At 43.9% G+C, this 20,185-nt stretch overlaps 2 protein-coding genes across 3 annotated transcripts; both read right to left on the bottom strand.

Annotated features, from left to right (window-relative positions):
• Nucleotides 1-31: 31 nt before the first annotated feature.
• LOC118088685 (E3 ubiquitin-protein ligase TRIM56-like) lies at nucleotides 32-7,634 on the bottom strand. Its single transcript, XM_060276977.1, has 2 exons — nucleotides 6,018-7,634; nucleotides 32-4,321 (listed from the first exon to the last, which is right to left on the bottom strand). The coding sequence occupies exon 2, from the start codon at nucleotides 4,293-4,295 to the stop codon at nucleotides 2,259-2,261; it is 2,037 nt and encodes a 678-aa protein (XP_060132960.1). The 5' UTR covers nucleotides 4,296-4,321; nucleotides 6,018-7,634; the 3' UTR covers nucleotides 32-2,258.
• Nucleotides 7,635-7,826: 192 nt separating this feature from the next.
• C7H1orf210 (chromosome 7 C1orf210 homolog) lies at nucleotides 7,827-17,754 on the bottom strand. 2 transcript variants are annotated; one of them, XM_035122609.2, is made up of 5 exons: nucleotides 17,509-17,754; nucleotides 15,347-15,447; nucleotides 13,923-14,430; nucleotides 13,053-13,196; nucleotides 7,827-10,521 (listed from the first exon to the last, which is right to left on the bottom strand). In XM_035122609.2, the coding sequence occupies exons 2-5, from the start codon at nucleotides 15,431-15,433 to the stop codon at nucleotides 10,133-10,135; spliced, it is 1,128 nt and encodes a 375-aa protein (XP_034978500.1). In that variant the 5' UTR covers nucleotides 15,434-15,447; nucleotides 17,509-17,754; the 3' UTR covers nucleotides 7,827-10,132. The 2 variants fall into 2 exon arrangements, with proteins under 2 accessions (XP_034978500.1, XP_034978502.1); XM_035122611.2 differs by having other exon boundaries at nucleotides 7,829-10,521; nucleotides 17,566-17,753.
• Between the last annotated feature and the right edge of the window lie 2,431 nt (nucleotides 17,755-20,185).

Below are 20,185 nucleotides of genomic sequence, written 5' to 3'. Positions count from 1 at the left end.
CACAAAGTAAGGTGAAAGCCAAGGACATAACACTTTTTCATGCTCCAAGGATTAGGCATCCATATAAGACTGTGGATCTACTGCAAAAACTCAGTAAAATATATGCCACAGTATATCCTTCAAGATTCATAGCTGCCAAGTTTTCCCTTTTCTCGCGAGGAAGCCTATTCAGCATAATGGAAAATCCCTGAAAAAAAGGGATAACTTGGCAGCTATGTCAAGATTTTTCCAACATAGCAAAAACCTCTATGCTTACTTAGAAGTAATCTCACTGGGACTTACTTCTGAGTAAATATGCAAAAAGATGCACATAGTGTCTCTCTTTGTGAAAAGTTAGTAGGCAATTTGAGACTTGCACTTTTCCACTGTCTACAAACCAGCTCCAAGGCACATGACTTGAGATTAGAAGTACAACAAAATGGCTATTTATTCAATTTTATTAATATCAAAAGCATATACTGAAGAAATGTTAACAGCTCCTTAAGAACTCCTTAAGTAATGCACAATGGGGTACCCTTGACCCTGGCTCCTCATAAGGCATGATGGCATTCAGCAGAGGCACCTGCACTCCTCTTCATACCTTCAACAGTTACCTATTTTATAGACCACGGATGGGGAACCTGTGGCTCTCCAGATGCTGTTGGATGAATACTCCAAACATCCATGACCATTGGCCATGCTAACCAGGGCTGATGGGAGTTGGAGTCCAAATAACCTCTGCAGGACCACATGTTCCCCAACCTCTGGGCCACTGCTCTTTGAACAATGCCATAGTATCTGTAAAACTGATGGAGCGTAAGGCTCAGGGGCCTAACATAGGTGCAGGATGTTGAGGCTGATAAAATTCCTCCCTGCTTAATCAGAGGATAACTAGATATAACAGGAACTAGATTTGCAGGCAGCATATGGTCCCTTTACTCTTTAAGTTTTGGTCTTCTTTCCCCAGACAATACATGTCTAGTCAACTTTCCCAAGCAGAGTTATCAAAGGAAATCTACAGCATAGCTTGCGTCAAAAAGGGAATGATCTGTAGGAACCATTTTGGCCTTGTGTTAAAAGACAGCAGAAAGGCCACCTCCCAATACATGCGCCTGCAGAAATTGGGATCTACATTTTCAAGTGCGTCTTCAAGACTAGTCATTTGTGCATCCTTGGGCATACAAGTGGGAAGTCGGGGAATTGGATGACTACTTTACTACCAAAATGAATAGCAGGAAGATTAGACAGTAGCTCACCAACTACGGATCTCGGTGCCGACTAGATGTGCATATAGACATTCATAGGTGACACCTGCATGGATCTTGAGACATGGGCCTTGAGCTGTGTGCCTATAAAAAGCTTGGAATACAATATTCCTGGTCTCAGCACCTCCACGTTTGTTTAGTGAGCCAGTGAGTTGTCAAGCCCTAGCAAAGACAGCATATTTACTAGGCATTGAGTAAGGAACATGTATGCAAGGAGAATTCTTGAATTTCTACAATTCCATGGGTACTCAGGGATTATGCAAGAGCATTAAATGTTTGTGAGATGAACATGAAAACACACATCCACATTTCCACAAACTACACACTGAATGCATGTTACTGTTTAAATTACACTAGAAGCTACGTTGCTTGTTCATATTGCCCCCTCAAAAAAATTCAATCTGATGGCAAGGCACAATAGTTCCTGGTCCACACAGCAGCAGGTGAAGGAAGTGGAATGTTATAAGTCTGTATAGTCTTTGTAAGTATAATGGTAGGACAGAGACCACCTCAGCACTAACCCTGATGCCTGAATTTGAATTATCAGATGAAAAAAGGAATAGCTGGTCTATTGCTCACTGAACGAAGGACCAAGCCTGCTGATGCATCTATAAGATTTCCTATGACCACAATGTCAGAGAAGGTAGGAATGTTGGTTCCAAATAAAAGTCGGGCCCCTTCTTCTCATGAGCCCTTCAACTGAGATCTGCATTGAAGCAGCAGACTCTAGAGGTTTGAACAAAGACCAGATCATAGAAATTGTGTGAATGCAAACCATAGTTTAAAGGTACATGTAAGATCTTGATCTACTGCCGTTATTCTCAAGTCAGGCTCTGACAATAGCAGGAAGATTTCAGCAATGTATATTCATCTGAGTGTAACAGCATTTCTTACCCAAGGTCTGATCTCAGGTCTAGTAAAGGCTGAAGCCCATCTCAATATCTAGTTAACACAATAGTGACAGTCTCCCTGAGCATCTTTCCAGAAAGATGCTCAGAACTTCAGAATAATGAGCTATAGCCAAAAGACATTAGTGTTTCCATCTTCCCTCGCTATAAAGAGGTTATTACTATCAATGGCCAAGACTCTGGGTCTTCCCATTGGACACTGGCCACTGAACACGACCTTCCCAGTCTCATCATCTGGCGAGAACTGTATCACTTTGAACTGATCAATCACAAAAATGTTCCTGTCTTCATCAACACAGACACTAAATGGCTTGGTCAGCAGTGAGGTTGAGGGCTTAAGCACATTCAGAACAATCCCAGACTTCTTCATGACCACAATTTGTTTCTTAATGAAGTCTGAGACAACAAACTCCTCCCAGCTATTTACAGCAATGAACAGGAATTTCCCCCCATAATAGTTGTCTGGCCGGACTCTGCCAACACATGCCCCAGATGGGCTGTACAATGAGATGGAACAGAGAGTTCCTTCACTAACAGCCACATAAGAGTCTCCATATGAGGCAAGGGGATAGGACAATGCAGAGCCCCTCATCTGCACTTTACGCAGGACCAATCCATCAAGATTCAGGAAAAAAAGATGAGTCTCTGAGGAACAGGCCAGGATCTTTCCACACACAGCGATGCCATAGAAGACAGAATCAGATGTAGGCAAAGGAATCACCCCCTCAGAGTCGCCACCGTAGCTATATTGCTTTATCTCAGCATTTGCCTGATCCAAAAGGACGACTTGACCACTGTGATGCATGAAAGAAATCCCAGTGATATTAGGCTTTTGTTTGGTGTGGGGTGGATCTTGGTCAAAGCTGTAGGCATACTCTGCTCTTCTGCTGCAGCCAGTGGAGGAAGAAGAGCTTTGAGAGTGGGAGTCAGATTCACTTGTGAAGGAGTCTTCATCTGAATCAGAAGGAGTGCCTGTAACCTCCCCACTCTCCTCGCCCAGAGACGTCAATGACTCACTGCCCAGCTCCAACTGCTGCACATCTCTGGTGGGTTGCTCCCCAGGAAAGACAAGACTGAAAATTGATGCTTCAGAGAGTTGCTGTGGCTCATCCCAGGCGATGGCTAATTCTGGAATCTGACTTTGGAGTTGTGGCAGTCTGTGCGCCCGAAGCTCCTCAACTCTATTCCTGATCATTCCTTCCAGGTGAAGGATCTCATAGTCCTTCCCAACACAGAGAATACGCTGAGAAAACTCTTGAGTATTCATTGCTTTGTCCTTCTGACTCTGCAGCTCCTTCTGTGCTAAACAAAAACGCTCCAGCTGTTCTGTTAAGAAGACATTCAGTTTTGTCAAAGCACATTCCTTCTGGGCAAAGATGTAAGTAGTGATATCTTCCACATACTTGCAGATCTTCTCCTTGACACGTTCACTCTCTACTTTTAGTTTGTCCATTGCCTCCTCCACAGCTTTTTCTTGTTCAGAGATGCAGGTAATTGTTCCCTGCAAGCTGTTGATCAACTGCTCTACAGTAGGTCGTTCCCGCTGGACTGCACTGGACATGGAAACCACTTTGTGCTGGAAATGGTCCAGCAAGCGACAATCCCTGCAGATGGACATGCTGCAGGTATCACAGAAGAAACGGAGCGCCTCCTGTGGGTGATCTTGGCACCACATTTCCTGCAAGACTCTTACCTCAGTGTCATAATGCCCAGCAAGGAACTCTTCCAGGCTCACCACCTTATGGTGTAGTGTGAGGCGGGAGCAGCAATGGCCCTGGGAACATATTTGGCACAATAAATCCTTGCAATCCAGGCAACGGGCAGTGGCAGCCACAACTTTCTGAGCACTAGAGCAGATTGTGCACTCTAGGTCCTTGTTGCGCTTCATCTGGAACAGTTCCAAGAGGCCATTGATGAAGAAATTGGTCTTCAGCCCCACAGAACCTCCAGGACATTCCGACTGCAGACGGCACTCAGGACACTGTATGGTCCCATTTTCTACCAAGGGCTCTAGGCATTTTTGGCAGTAGGTATGCAGGCATGGCAAGATTTTGGGCACCACATACAGGTCGTAGCAGATTTTGCAACTCAAAAAATCTTCCCGAATCAAATCCTGCAGGGACGTGGAACTCTGAGTTGCCATGATCTTGTCTGGTCGACCTGGTCGGTCTACAAACAGAACAAGAGACAATCAGCATGGCCAAACTGGGTCTTGCAACAGCTATGAAGCGGAGGTGGGTGGGTTTAGAAGTTGTGTCAATAAACCTAGCTAGTTCTTTGCCTACTAATTCCAAGAGCTGTTGAAAGGGAGGTGGAAATGTAACTCAAGACTACAACCCTATGCACTCACCTAGAAGGTAAGTCCTGCTGGATGGAGCTTACTTCTGAACAGATGTAGATAGGACTGCAGTCAGTAATATAAATAAGGATTTGTGATTAGGGAGCCAAAGGAACTGGAAATAAAATTACCGCCGTCAGTGCTGTAGCACAAGGGAACTGGAGAAGGGATTGGAGAGAATAACACTTGGTCAAACATAAGCAAGCAGAGATGGGCTTTTGGCATATTACACGTTTCGTGCACCAGTGTAGAACTTCAGTCTAGGAAAAAGCACAAAAGCCATGCGTAGATTACAACAATGGAACCAGAAAAAATATTGGGGGGGGGGTGCAGGGAGAGAACTTTGCCCCATGTTAGACCTCTGAAAGGGGAATAATGGTAAAGAGCCCTAGTTCAGTGGCTGGGCAGCTGCTGTCATGGACTTCAAAGTCGCTCGAACTCAGGATGAAAGGGAGAAACGAGCTAAGAGGAAGACATGTTTTGCAAACCCTCACCGTGAACAATTCCAACCCAGAAACCTATGTCCCCACTGTGGAAGGATGTGTGAATCCAGGATTGGCCTCCACTGTCACTTACGGACTCACTGTTAAGACTGTGTTCATGGCAACAGTGACTTTGAAAGAGAATGGGAACCATTTATTGTATATTTGCAGAAACAAAGAAAGAGTATTGACTTGATGACAGGATTTAAATAAACACTCACACCTTTAGTAATAGAAACAGATAGAAAACAAGGAAATAATACAGGTATGATGTATTTTTAGAGATACAGTAGCAGTGTGTAATAGGGGGAAAATAAATCAGAAGTGGAAGTTGGGGGAAGCCCAAGAGGGGTGGGAAGAGGGAATGTAATATGAATGTTATGGATATGTGATATTTGTAATAACTGAAAAAGAAAATGGAATAAAAATGTAATAATAAGAGTTATGAAAAAGGCTGTGTTCATGGAATACATCTACTTGGCTATGAGTGATCACCGAACAATAAGAGGAGCTCTGTATACAGAATGTCCCAAGTTCAAACCCTGTCCTATCCAGGTAGGGCTGGAGTAGGGAGAGTGTTACTACCAGCCAGTGCAGAAGATATTGTGATAGATGGAACAATGGTCTGACATTAATGCTCCCAACCTAAGACACATTCTCTGAAATATGTGATATGGATTTTGATGGGAGCTAAATTTCAAGCAATCATACTTAGGATTACAGATTTAATTTCCAGTGTGTGTTTTCGGTCTATTTTCCAAGTGCTGGCAGAAGTGTGTGTGGAGTTGTTTTAGTAGAGAATAATGAAAAACCTATATTTAACTTGCCCTACAGAAATGTGCCAGTGAATTGGCTCAGCAAGCGAGTCGGTCGCGATCGGGGAAATTGCAAAGCACCAGCGCGAGGACAAGGAGACGCTTCGCCAAGCTCGAGAGCACCGGGCAGCTTGTGGCCCGATCCTTCTCCTTCTATCCCTTTCGGGTTCTTTTGCGGGTGCCTCTCTTGCATTCCCCAGCCTCAAACCTCATACAATGCAGTCACTCACTTGCAAGCGCTTCACGCGCACACGCCCAGCACAATAGCAGGCACCTTCCTTTAGGCAGGTAGTCCTTCGATCAGGTGCACGCGACTTCCGCCTCGTGGCGTCATTTCCGGAAGGCGCTCTACCTCGCTCATCTTGGTAGCAGAGCCGCCTCCTCTTCGGTTTCATGATTGAGTTAAGAGGCTCCATTTTGCACTGTTGAATCAGCGCGACTGGCCGCGAGCAGTCACGGCTCCCGGGCGCGTGGAGGGGGAGTTAGCTCTGTTAGTGCCCGGCATTTTAAAGACTAGCAAATTTATTACGGCAAAGTTCGGTAACAAGTAGAAACATAGGACTCTGCCGTGTACAAAACCAGACCTTTGGTCCACCTAATTGGGGTTTTTTTCATTGGCGGCTTGTGGTTCTTCAAAGTTTTAGGAGCAGTTTCCCCCAGCCCTACTCGGGATTCAGCTGATACCTTTTGAATGCAAAACCTGTACTCTTCCACAAAACCTGTACTCTGTCAGTGAACTGTTACTCCTCTCCCCCACCTCCGACCCCTTATGGCAAGAAGTTACAAAAATGAAGTGTCATTATCAGAAAAATGGGCTGGGCTTATGCTGACCATACATCTGGCTTTACAGTCTTTTGAAAGAGGCCTGTCTTTGAAGGACTATTCAACCCAAGCCTTTTAAATATAAAGAATACTTTATAAGAAGGGAGAACAGGGGACTTAGAAGTTGCCCATAAGTAGTAAACACAAGCTTGGCAAGCTTGGTCATGTGATCAGACTTTATGCCAGAGTGGTGAGATTTTATTTTCATTTATAGTAGCCATTTCTTCATGTGCTCCTCTTAGTAAACATTAGTACAGTATATACAAATCTGTCCCTTTTATCAGAGCCTACTACCATTAAGTTGAGTGAGGGTGCTACCCCAGTCAGCAGTGGCACCAAGCTGTTAGAGAATAGCTGTGTGTGCTATGTGGCCATCTGATGACCTGTGCCCCCTAAGCTAGCCTGCTGCCCTCAGGTGTGGTGGAGGATGCTGTCCCATCACCAATGATGGAGTAAGGATGTCTATTTATTGAACGTTCATCCTGGTTTGTTTGCAAGGAGGTAAGATGATGTTATTTCAAAGCGTTACTCCACACCTTCCATTGCATTTTCCCATCACTTTCCTTATCACAAAAAGTCCCCTCTTTGGGGGAAGTACGATTGTTGTGCAAGAGCTTCTAATCAACTATAATTGTGCAACCTGAATTCCCGTTAGGTGATTTAATCCCGCCTGAAAATAACAACAGGGGAACCACTGCCTTGTCTTTTGCTTCAGGCAACAAAATGTCTTGATTGGTCCTGCCTCTTTTGACTTTCTTTTGGTAGTGCATTTGCTCCAGTCAAACTAGATGGAATTGGGTTACTTTGACTCAATTTTTTTAAAAGCTTCACATGTATTTTTATAGATATCCTGCAGCAAAAGGAAGCCTCTAACCCAGCCCACTTTATTTAGATGTTTAAATTAAGCTTTCTATAGTTCCACTGCGCTCGTCTGCACATGGACAATTTCTTGCAGGAGAATCATGATGTCTGTCACTTCAGATTTCTGCTTCCTTGATGGAAGTAGACATTTACAGGGAATGAAAGTAGCTGCAGCTCATGGCTCCTTTGGGTGAAGCCTGTTTATTTTGCTATAGATGTCTTCTGCAGGCCTTGTTTTGTTATATCCCAGTTTTTGTATCGAACACAAGCTGGTTGCTTCCAGCACCTCTTCATCTGAACTATAAGTCTACAGTGAGGGACAGAAGTCTGAGCAAACAGGGAGAAAACAGCTAAAAATGAGGGCTGTCATTTATTGCTATGAATAATTCTAGCAATACTATCTGAAGAAGTGTGTATGCACACGAAAGCTCATACCAATGACAAACTTAGTTGGTCTCTAAGGTGCTACTGGAAGGAATTTTTTATTCTGTTTCTAGCAATACTGCATGACAAGCTGAAATATGGTATCTGATTAAGCCATAATGTGGAGTCTTGGTATTTTCACAGAATTCCCTTGCTGTAGAGAAGTGGTAAAGAGAAGGTGCAGCCCAATGTTTTTTTTGGCCAAAGGGGAAACACTGTGTACAATCTTACAAACCTAGAGAATAAACACCCAAATGATCCTATTTTCAGGGTTAAATTCACAATATTCTCATTCATTTAAAAACACTGGAGTGTATTTAATTATGAAACAGCCACACCACTGCACAGATTCTGGTGGAGATAATTTCCATTCAAATCTCCCCTGTATTTCATCCTCAAAATACTTTCATATCACTTAAATGAGCAATTTCTTATTGATACAGTCACTGTAATAAAGGTGATGTTCACATACTGGGAAACATTGCCTTCTCTGATCCCAAAGCCTTATTCAGTTCACCCCAAACAACACTGGGTTAACATTGCCATATCAGGAAGGAATTGAAACAGCAAATGGGGCAAGATTTTTTGTTTTGCACTAAGGTAGGATTTGGAGTTTATGAGGCTATACAGTACCGGATTCTACAATATGTGCCATTGTTTCCTTTGCTTGATCCTGCTACAAAGCCCTCACATAGGAGGATGGAGAAACTCCTGGCTGCAATGGAAGCAACCTTGCCGTCATCCGCAGAAAAGGATAGCAGACATGAGAAACAGGAGACTCCAGTAGTGAAATCATTGTGGTTTCAGTACTGGCAAAAAGCTATACATGCCCACACAATCTGAAGGGCCTATGATGCACTGCCATCTGAACATCTTGCATCAAACAGGAGAGGTTCTAAAGCTGAACACTTGATGAAATCATGGAAGTGGTCAACTGGTAGTTGAAGAAAACTACAATCAGAAGGAAGAATACAGTATTGAGAAATTAGTAAGAGGAAGGATTGCTGCTACATTTCTTAAGCCACTGTAATGGGCAGTTCTCAATTCAGTTATACCAAGCACAGAGTGGATGGCTTACCAGGAAGCATAAATATCATTTGATACACAGATAAAAGAGATTGTATAAGGGAATTATATACATTGGTTGTACAAATGTGCAGCCCAGGGTATGGAACAAAACCTAGATAGCAAAGCACACCTCTGCCCCAGTCCAAGCAGTGTTGCTGGTGTGACTGATGCCAGTGGCGGCAGAAAGTGAGATGCTGCAATGCTCCTTGTAATTCTGCTTCTGTTTTGAACTCATTCTTACAAAGTTTGCAAGAGATGCATCCTAGAACCACTTGCCTGCAGCACTGTATATGGGCTTCTCACTTATCACAGGCAACACTAAAAAAAAGTTTTGGCCATAAACAAGATATGAATGAACAAAGTGTCCCTCCTAGCACATTCCTGTATTATCCTTAGAATAACTTCTTTGTTTAGGCACATCTCTCTTCCACATGTTGGCAACATATCTTCCAAAAATCTTACAGCAAGGCTCTTCTCACAGTTTCCACTCCATCTTGAAATATGTTGGAACCACTACAAAATTAAGAAACTTGACACTGGTTTTAGAGAGAGGCTATGCATAAACATTGTAATGATGGCTGCTAGTCTGGACTTCTTACTTTTTAGTCTGGCTTCTTTCTGTGGATCAGTGCATCAGTGCAGCTCTTCCTCTTCACTAGCTTGGGTGCAATAGGAGTTGTCCAACAACATCTAGAGGGCATCAGTTTAAGAAAAGCTGTTCTTCACCATTCTCCCCACCTCTACTACATGCAGCTTTTCCTCATGTACCTTGAATATTTATCTGATCAAGTGTTTGCTGGGGCAACAACACATAATTTGGGTTTTTTTACACTTAAAAACTGCTTCCACAGTGGGCTGGGTTCATTAAAATTCTGTCTTTCAATAGCCTAAGCCAGCAGTCTAGTACACAATAATGTGGGAGCTAATCCATGGATAACCTCACAGTTACACAAATGAAATGTATTGAGAAGCTACTGCAGTTCAGTGTACAGAAAACGGGGAAATGTAGTTGTTGGCAAGAAGCTAAGGGTTGTAGATCAGATATTGGTCTGAAGCCAAAGAGCAGGTAGGAGAATCTGTAACAAGTATGAGATAACTGGAAGCTCCTAGAGAACGGGGTGATATGGTATTGGAGAATATGAAAAATTGGGGCTTGGTTCCTAATATCCCCTCAAAGTTTGAAATGGGGTTCCAATTCATTTTCTTTCTCCTCTGCCACCACCTCCTCCTCCTCCTCCTCTTCCTGCAAGCCTTGATTGGGTTCAATGTAGTTATCTTCAATGAAACCATCATCATCTTCTGCAGGACACCCAGCTACTCTAGGGATGCCTTGGTTCCTCTCATAGGCCACATCCATGTCAGCTTCCTCAGCATGGCTGCTTCCAATGGAGCGGGAATCAGGCAGCCGTTGATGGTTGTAGCTGGCACGGTTCCTCTGGAACAATTTGCATTTAGCAACCAACGCAATCACAATGGAGATGGCGATAGCCGAAAGCACAAATGCAGCAAAGTATGGCCAGCTATGAGCAACTTTTCCAGGGGGAAGTGTGGTAGTAGAGGCTGCAAAGGAAAGGAAAGCTAGTGCATAATTCAAATACTCACTACCAATGTTCTCATTCAGGAAATATATTTGACTAAAAACCTATGTAAAAACTTACTTGGGAATAAATCCCACTGAAGTGAGTAAACATGCATTGAATTGCATGGTACACCTGTATTTTTTCTTAATAGGTGTGAACAGGGGAAAACCATAGTCCTATGTCCTTTCTTTGAGGAAAATAGTACAGCGGCAGGTCATTGGAGATAGGAGCTACTCTCCCTGGCAAATGGCACCCATTCCTGGGCTAAGCATATCAATCTGAAATTGGAAGTTAATGATGTCGACATAGTAGTATAGCAAGCATTTCATTCACTGAGTCAGGGACTACAGTGGAGCCTGTCACTGCCCTGCCGTGCCTGATCCTTCCCTTCTACAAGGTTATCTAATATTGGCTTAATACAACAGTGGCATAAAACGCAGCACAATGTGACTCGAAGAAAGTTTGCTGAAGGCAATCTGCAGATCCAGCCCCAGCTAACTAATCTAGAGGAAAACAAAGCCTAAAATTCTACCTTGTTCATTTGTGGATCAAGGCATTCATAGAGATTTGGCTCTTTTAGGGTTGGGGTGATTTGAGGTTTTTTGCCTGCCTTGGGATCATCATTGTAAGAAGCTAATAACTGTGTGGAAGCTGGTAGCTAGAATCAGCTAATTATCTCATTTGTAAATGACTGTTGCAAGCACCACCACCATCAGGAAGGATTTCCTCACTTTCATATAGCACTGTTGTGAGCAACAATGCTGGTAAACAGGAAACCAGGGGCGTACCCAGGATCAAAACTAGGGGGGGCAAGGGGCGGGGCCAAGGCACGGGAGGGGAGGGGACACAAAGTGGGAATGTGGGCGGGGCTACAGAGCCCAGGTGAAATCAAAATAAACCTGAAGCGACGGCGGCGAAGGGGAGAAAACCAGCGGCCGCCTAGAGGAGAAGAGGGAAGTCTGGGGGTGGGCGGGGGGGGGAGAGAAGGGAACCAGGCTTGGATCGGGGCCTCCGCGGAGGTCTGGAGCAAAGCCCCGGCCTCCGCGAAGCTATCCGAGGCTCCGTTGCTGCAGCGGTCTGGCAGGCGCTGAACGACTCCCAACGTTCGGGAGACCTTTGAGCACAGCCGCGCTGTGCGCATGCGCCCTGCACGGCGGCCGCCGGAGTCCACAGCCGCGCTGTGCGCATGCGCCCCGCTTTGCGCATGCGCAAAGGTCTCCCGAACGTCGGGAGCGTCAGCCCTTGCCCCCTCCCACACAGCGCGGCTGTGTGGACTCCGCACGGCTCGGGCGCAAGAGACTGCTGCGGGCGCCGAACTCGCGCTCCGCTGGGCTGTCCTCCGCCTCTGCCCACCAGCCCCGCCGGCAGCGCCACTCTTGCCCGCAGCTGCCCGACCGGCCCTGCCTCTAGAGTAGGGCAGCGGCCCCTCCCTGCCCCGCGGTGGGTACGCCCTTGCAGGAAACACAGAAAGAAGCATGTCATTAAAAACATTTCTCATCACCATGGTTTAGAGTTACCCTTCATGATTTTAATCAGAATGGGATACCTCTGTCGACCCTGCCAAATCATCTCAGTATGCTTGGATCAGCAAAAAACGAGCAGGAATTGGCATCCCTAACACATGCTGTTTCCACTGGTGACTGCAACTCTAATTCATTCTCACAGAAAGCTCTCATAGGGGGACACCAGTGAGTGATGGTTCTTGGATTCGGTGGAGAAAAAATGTCAAATGCAAAAATTATAAAATGGGTGTTATAGCTCATCAGAAGGACCCCCGGTTTATTGAGTGTTTGTCGTGATTTGTTTGCCCCAAGGTTTCTGAGAGGTTAGATGACATTGGCTATTTCTTGAACACTCATACAGTTTTGTTTGCAAGGAGGTTATATGCCATTAGGTCAAGCAAGTGTTATGCCATGCTTTCCTTTGCATTTTCTCATCACTTTCCTAACCACAAAAAGTCCAGTATTGGGGGGGAAGCACTTTGTTGTTCAAGACCTCCCAATCTACATTTATTTGTTTAGTTATTGCCTAACCTTTACCCTAAGGGACCCAGGTGGTGCTGTGGGTTAAACCACTGAGCCTAGGGCTTGCTGATCAGTAGGTCGTCGGTTCGATTCCCTGTGACGGGGTGAGCTCCCATTGCTTGGTCCCAGCTCCTGCCAACCTAGCAGTTCGAAAGCATGTCAAAATGCAAGTAAATAAATAGGAACCGCTACAGCGGGAAGGTAAACGGCGTTTCCATGTGCTGCTCTGGTTTGCCAGAAGTGGCTTTGTCATGCTGGCCACATGACCTGGAAGCTATACGCCGGCTCCCTCGGCCAATAATGCAAGATGAGCATGCAACCCCAGAGTCGGTCACGACTGGACCTAATGGTCAGGGGTCCCTTTACCTTTACCCTTCACCCTAAGATCCCAGGGTGGGTTACATCAATTAAAACCTGAATCTGCTGGTATGTTATTCAATCCCACCTGAAAATGGTGACACACTGGAAGTGGTTTTGCTTCACTTACTGTAATTTTTAGATGTCAGGTTAGCTGAATTTTCATCCCGAGGGACCCTCACTTTTCTTCTGTGTCCGTGGTCCTGATAGTCCAGAGTACTACCGGTAATCTCTTTAGTCTGGAGCTCTAGGTGTGAATCATGGATCAGCTCAGCTAGAGGACACAAAAGCTGTTAGTGTCCATTCACACTGAGAGATTACAGTTTATTTTCCATCCTAGGTCCATTCTATTGGGATAATACACATATTAGAAGGTTTTATGAGAGGCAAAACTGCCTAAATCGACTTGGTTTCCTGGGATTATTCCTCAGTCTGTTGAAAACAGTCACATTTCCTCGGAAATCAAGCCTCTATTTCCCCAATATAAGCAGAAATACTGCAGTTGTGTAGAGAGCTTGTCATGAACACATCTTATTGGGTGTAATCAGTGACACACTGAAAACCTGCCCTCCATCGGTTCTATTTTGTATCCTCTTTTTTACAGCAGTTTTAAATCTTATTATTTAGAAACCAATTATCAGAGACTGTGTGCATGTTTTCCCATTGTATGCCTCTAGCAGGGGCATACAGTATAGAATTCCATATGGGCAAACGCACAGCCTGGTTGAAGAGGACAGGCCACTGCTCTGCCGGTTTCCGTTTTTGCTTTTTTTTAACTAGCCCTTTTATAAACTGCTATCATACCCAGAGAACCACATACACACACACACACACTGGGTTGTTTACAACATTAGTCCTATTAAAAGTAGACCCATTTTACTCTTGAGTAGAACTTAGTTGGATGCAACCTACTGCTGTTTTGTTTTGAACATTGAGTAATGGGAGCTCCATGATCTGAGTACTGTCCACTCAACAACCCACTTCCCATTGCTTGATTCACCTTCTGTTTGTTGTAGTCCCTGTCGGGAAGGAGTGATGGAGGCACTGTACACCCAGGGATTCCCCTGAAGCTCAACGTGGTGGATTCTTTCCACAAGTAACCGAGCAAGTTCATCTGAATATAACAGCTCATTGTCCTGTAGGTCCAGATGGACAAGGTTTCCAGGGACAGGAAACACAGAGGGTTCCAGATACTGAAGCTTATTGTTTTTCAGGAGCAGTATGTGGAGGTTTTTCAAGCCCAGGAAGCTGTTTGAGTGCATGTTGGAAATGCTGCAACTGCTTAAATCCAAGAGGTGGAGAGCACCCAGGTTACAAAAGAGGCCAGGATAGAGAGTAGGAATGGTATTGCTGGAGAGGTTTAGGGAATGCAGAGAAGGGAAGCTTCTCAGAAATGTTCCATGTCTGGGCATTATCAATGAGTTAAAAGACAGGTCCAGGTTGGTGATATGTCTGGGAAGAGATTTTGGAGCATGGAGAAGGCTCTTTCCACTGCAGGCTGCCCATCCCTGTGAAAAATCATACTACTGGCATGAAACCTCAAAACATTAAAGCATCATAATTCAAATTAGTTTGGATTGAGATCTTTCCCTAACAGAATCATTAAGCTACTGGGTGACAGAAAAGCTTCTGCAGCTTGCCTTCACCTGAAAAGTGGTTGGGACTTACTGCCAAGTATATAGATGCTCAAATTTAAGGCTGCTTTTGCATGCTACTGTTAGCAAATAACCATGTTTTTCAAGTTGCAACATCTCATGTAAGTTTTAAAAAAGTGTTAAATTTGAACTAGAGTGCTCTAAAGCTGAAGCAAGCTGACATTTCCTGCACATAGGTTAGTGACATACTGGAAATGCATAAATGAGTACTGGCAAAATCAATTACGCAGAGATTATGCATACCAACCCTTCACTTGGGCTGCACTCATGTTGACCCTGTTAATCTCCCCAATCTACCCTTTAGAGTAGCAGGGATCAGTATGGGGATTAGTGTTGAAAAAGATGAATAGCTAAATCACATATTGATCCAGTTTAGTTAAATCCAGGCTATGTCTGGAGTAGTTATTTCACTACAATTGCAATCCTGTGCAAACATACTTGGAAGTAAGTTCCCTTTCACTGACTTTTGAGCCTTGGATCAGGATCAGACACAGTTAATGACAGTGTTCATTATCATATATAAATAACAACCATTAGAAGAGTTAGCCTCTGTACAATAGTTATGTTTTAATTGTTTTTTTATTGTGAACATAATTAGAATGCATAACTTTTTTTAAAAAAAAAGTAGGAAGTGGAACTGAAAAAATCTGGAGATTATCCCATACAGCCAACCTTTAATCAGATAAACTGGTCAAGATCTTCCAGGATGCAGAATTTTCAGATTACAGTATTCTTCACTATATACAGATGTACTGTATATCTTGCTTACCTGCTTGTCAATATTGCAGGGATGTCCTGATGCCACAGACCATACCCAGAGCATGCTGGAGACCCAGAAGTACCAGGCATCTTTCATTTTGCTTCAGGATACTGTAAAAGAAAGGGAGGAATGCCATGGCACAGTTGGTGACACAAGAATCCTGGAGACCTGCTCCATGGTAAGAAGCGGGTGATGTGGGTAGGATGGGTATGGCACAATAATTTTCAGGGTGCTTCCCTATCCTTAAGAAATGCTGGTGCCTTTCAACTCCGTGGCTGTGAATGCAGATTCCTTTGTATTACAGTTAACGTGGGCAAACACACACACATGAACTGTATGGGTGGACTTTGCAGTACAGTATCTGGCCTTCAGAAACTAATTTGGTATCAGGATTCCATTCTAGCGGATTAGAATCATAGTTAAAGCCAAGACATCAGGTTGGAGAGGAAAACTGAAGGAAGAAGTACAAAATGAATAAAAGATCTAAAAACCATGAGCTTTGAGTTCCTCCAGATAAAGTGTTTATTCAACATTCAAAGCTTACACGGTAGTCTGGTCTTTGTTGAGCATTCATACTGACTTGTTATTGAGTGGTTATATGACAATGAGCATTCGTCTTGATTTGTTTGTGAGATGTTCACACATCTTTTGTTGATCATTTGTTTATCCCACTCTTTTCCAATCATGTCCTTATCACTTTTCAGATTTCAAGAGGTCTGTTGTTTTTTAAAGTGGATTTGTTGCACAAGGGCAACAGAGCACTTTAATCCACTTTAATTGCACAAACAGCTTGTGCATGCTGGAGCTTACTGTGTGTTTGCAGCCGTTTGCATTCCCATTTAATTTGTGTACTACATACAGGGTATGACCTTACAACACACAACTTGATGCATTCCCCACCACCCCCGCCAGTAAATCCAGGTTTACTCAATATAGGGAGAATTCACTTGGGGTCGCATAAAGTATTTTTCCGTGTTTGGGGGTGAGTGAGTCAGTTGTCACTTTCTGTTGCTCGCCTGTCCATGCCTACCACTTCCTCAGTATGTACATTTCTTTTCCAGCTGTCCTCATAACTGTTTCCAGTGCACTCCTGAACGGATTATTCCCCCCCCCTTTTGGTCCCCCAGATTTGCACAAACCACAAAACTGCACAAACAGACTACATTTAAAAATTATACACCATAAGTATTTGGCAGCAATCTGAAAAGTGTGCTGAGAATTTACAATTGCTTTCATTTCTTTTCCAGCAAGCTAGTATAAGAGCGCCTCAGGAGCATACCCACAGCTCAGGAACACCTCAGTTGCCTGACTGATTTGGGCAGGTAAATTTTTCAAAACCACAAATTGCACAGAAAGTTATCTGTGTGCATGCCCTGTCAATACTTAATCAGCATATAATGGAATCGACAAATTAGAAGGCAGGGACACACAAAAAAAGGGTATGAAAGGGAAAGGCTGAAATTACTCCTGATACACAAATTCAAATATGTGCAGGTGTGAACTACTCCAATCTAATTCCAATTGGGCAGGGCTGGAAGCAAACAGTTAAATAATGCTCAAATGTGAAGAAGCCCCTAAAGTCTGAGTATGCACTTCAATACCTCCTGCAAAATAGTAACAGCCTGGAGGCACCCTTGGCCCTTAAAAAGAATAGTAGAACATTGAAAGATCACGTTGAGATTGGAAAGGGGAATGGCTAAGTGCCAGAGCGTGTCAAGTAGCGTACAGAAACAGGACAGATGGCAAGCATCTGAGTTCAAAGACTAGCAAAGCGAACATCATGAATGAAGAGAAGAGCCTAGACAGATACAGCAGATGTGGTGGTTCTAATAGGTGCCCTTTGTAAGACAGCCAAACTTTCAGGACTACTACACGATAGATTCTGCACTCATTCTGCAGGCTGCATTTACACACAGTGAAAACAGCATTTGTTCACACTGTTGTATCCAAGGCATACAAAATCTCAGAAGCATATTATTGCTTAACTTGTGCTAAAAAAGGAGGAAGACTGGCTTCTGAATTCTGAACCACGCCCAAGGCAACTTCACCCCTACCTCCACACAGACAACTTGGCACTGCCGGAGTCAGGCGAAACCCCCCCCCCCTAAAAAAAAACACCACAGGGAGTCATGCCATGAGGGAGGGTTGCTGCAATTTAAAATGTTTATTACCTTTGCCTGGTTCTCACTCTTCCCCAAATTTTCCCTGCAGGCAGAAAAATAATTTACCTCAGGAACCGTGCCAGTTTGCGTGTGTGCGCTCTCTCTTCCTGAGTCTCTGTACTGTGGGAGTGGCAGGTGCCGAAGAAAATGGAGGGTGAATGTGGAAAAGGTGAAAGGTAAAGGAAGCCAGTTACATATTAACTGGAATCGGCATCTCTTGTCTTTGGGACATGGTAGGATCCAAAATAAGGCTCTGGAGGAAGGGAGGTGCCCAGTAGGCACTGTTTGCCCACAGATCAAGAAACCAAGTCATAAAGGTCATGTGCAAACTTGTGCAACTGTTTACATGGATGTCTGCATTAATTCTGAATGACACATTAATCCTGAAGGATATACAAAAGGTATTTCTGCGTGGAAGAGGCCAGTATTCCTGGAAGGGCTATAGCTCAGTGGTGGATTGTATGTTTTGCATGCAGAATGCCTCAGCAAAGACGCATTGCCTGAAACCCTGGAAAGCTGCTGCCAATCAGTATAGGCAATACTGAGACAGATGGATCAATATTCTGGACTCTGTATTTGGAAGCTTCCTATGTCTTTTGTGTTGTACTTGTGTGATTCAGATTGCACATCTTGTGAGGGTCTGTTAGGGTGTTCTTGCTTACAATAAAATAATATCAAATAAGTGCCCTGTCCATTGAACACCATGGGGGTTTTCAGGCAGGGTTAACACTACAAACAAATGGTGCTATTTCACGATGATCTGCAAGCAGAATTCCACCCTGAGGGTGTTGTGCTTTTTCTTTGTGTACATCCAACAAGCATTTTGCTTTTTTGTTGAACCTCTCCTCTCCCCACCCCATAGCCCGCTTCTGCTTTCTGCTTTAGTGTAGAGAAAGCTGCTGCCGTCTGGCAGAGAACAGGAAACAGTATGCAAAGGAGAGCCAACTTTTGTGGAAGAAGGGAAGCATAAAACACACTCCACCCTGTCTTATATGCTGTGGGGATTTGAAAAAAAGGCTGGTTGCAAGAAGCACATTCCCTTAATTTCTCTCACACCTTTTGCTCTGCCCTCTGGGGTCCCCAAGGGTGAAGTGTTCTCTGTAAGGGTTCACAGAGCACTCACAAAATAGCTGACACCAGAGTGTCATTAGGAATGGGTGGGGAATTACTTTGTGGCTGGATCCCCTGGTCTAGGGATGTGGTGGCTTCTCCAGCTGTATGAGAGGAAACAGTTTCCCTTAATTAACAATAGTATAATTTACTGTGACTGCTCTCTGGTGCTGCTAAAACTACCCTGATGTCCCTTATTGTATAACTGCTTTCCATGTTGTTGTTTTCTTTAGTATTTTGCCAGGCCAGTGACAGAAGCAGCCTGTTCTATAGTTCCCAGAAAAGAACCTCCAGTACAAAATGGAGGGTTGTTTCTAAGTACAGTCGTACCTTGGAAGTCAAACGGAATCTGTTCCAGACTTCCAAAACGTTCAGAAACCAAAGTGCTGCTTCTGATTGGCTGAGGGAAGCTCCTGCAGCCAATTGGAAGCTGTGGAAGCCCTTTCGGATGTTCGGCTTCCAAAAATAGTTCACAAGCTGGAACACTCACTTCCGGGTTTGGGGCATTCAGGAAATTCCCCTCATCTTCCAAACATTTGGTTGAATAGGAACATGCTCACTTATTGCTTTATTCAGGTGGAATTCAATCACTTATCAGGTTGCACAACTAAAGTTGATCTTGTACAACAAATCTGCTTATCCAAAAAATCAGACTTTTTGTGATAAAGTGACAAAAGGAAGCCCACTGGATAACTCTTGCTTTTACAGCATGTCTTCTAACCTCCCCTCAAGCAAAGCAGCATGCATGCTCATTAAATAACCAGTGTTGTTTAATCTGCCTGGAAACAAATCAGCCCTTATGCTCAATAAACAGGTTGTCTGGAAGCACCCACACCCCAACATTCAAGTGGGGGAAAAGTTTTTTAAAATAAATAAATAAATGCCAATACACATATAATATAATACCTGTTTACTAGTGTTATAAACTAGTGAGGGGTGGTGCATAGAAAGCTGATTTCTCTAACCTTGTTGTCTCATAGAATCAGTTTCCAGGGTTCCCTGGAGAGAAGTAACTATGGCGAAATCTGTAGCATAAATGTTAATATGCACACACAAGACCAGAAATGTAAACACTATAGTACACTCAACATTTCTAGTTTCTACCACTGGAGGGATCTATAACCACACTGGACTGCTTGATCTGCCTTGGACGGTATCCAACACTCTATAAAAGAGTGCAGCTGTGATATAGTTTGGGCCTATTAGGGTTCTTCTAGAATCATAGAATTGCATAGTTGGAAGAAACCCCAAGGGTCATCTAGTCCAACTCCCTGAATATTACAGTGGTGCCTTGACTTACGAACGACTCGACAACCGAATTTTTCGAATTACGAATGGGGCAAATGGCCGCACGCTTACGAATTTCTCGACATCCGAACGGAAACCGTGGCAGTTTAAATAGGGTTTTTTCGACTTATGAATTTTTAGATGGCATTGCTTCGACTTAGAATTTTTCTATTTCCAATGCATTCCTTTGAGAAATTGCGTTTCCAATGGCACTTTTCGACTTACGAATTTTTCAACCTACGAAGGTGCCTTCGGAATGGATTAAATTCGTAAGTTGAGGCACCACTGT

Source organism: Zootoca vivipara, chromosome 7 (genome assembly GCF_963506605.1).
Source record: "Zootoca vivipara chromosome 7, rZooViv1.1, whole genome shotgun sequence".
NCBI classification, from domain to species: Eukaryota; Metazoa; Chordata; class Lepidosauria; order Squamata; family Lacertidae; genus Zootoca; species Zootoca vivipara.
Note: the sequence above shows the minus strand (reverse complement) of the source record. Positions and strands in the feature narration are given on the sequence as shown.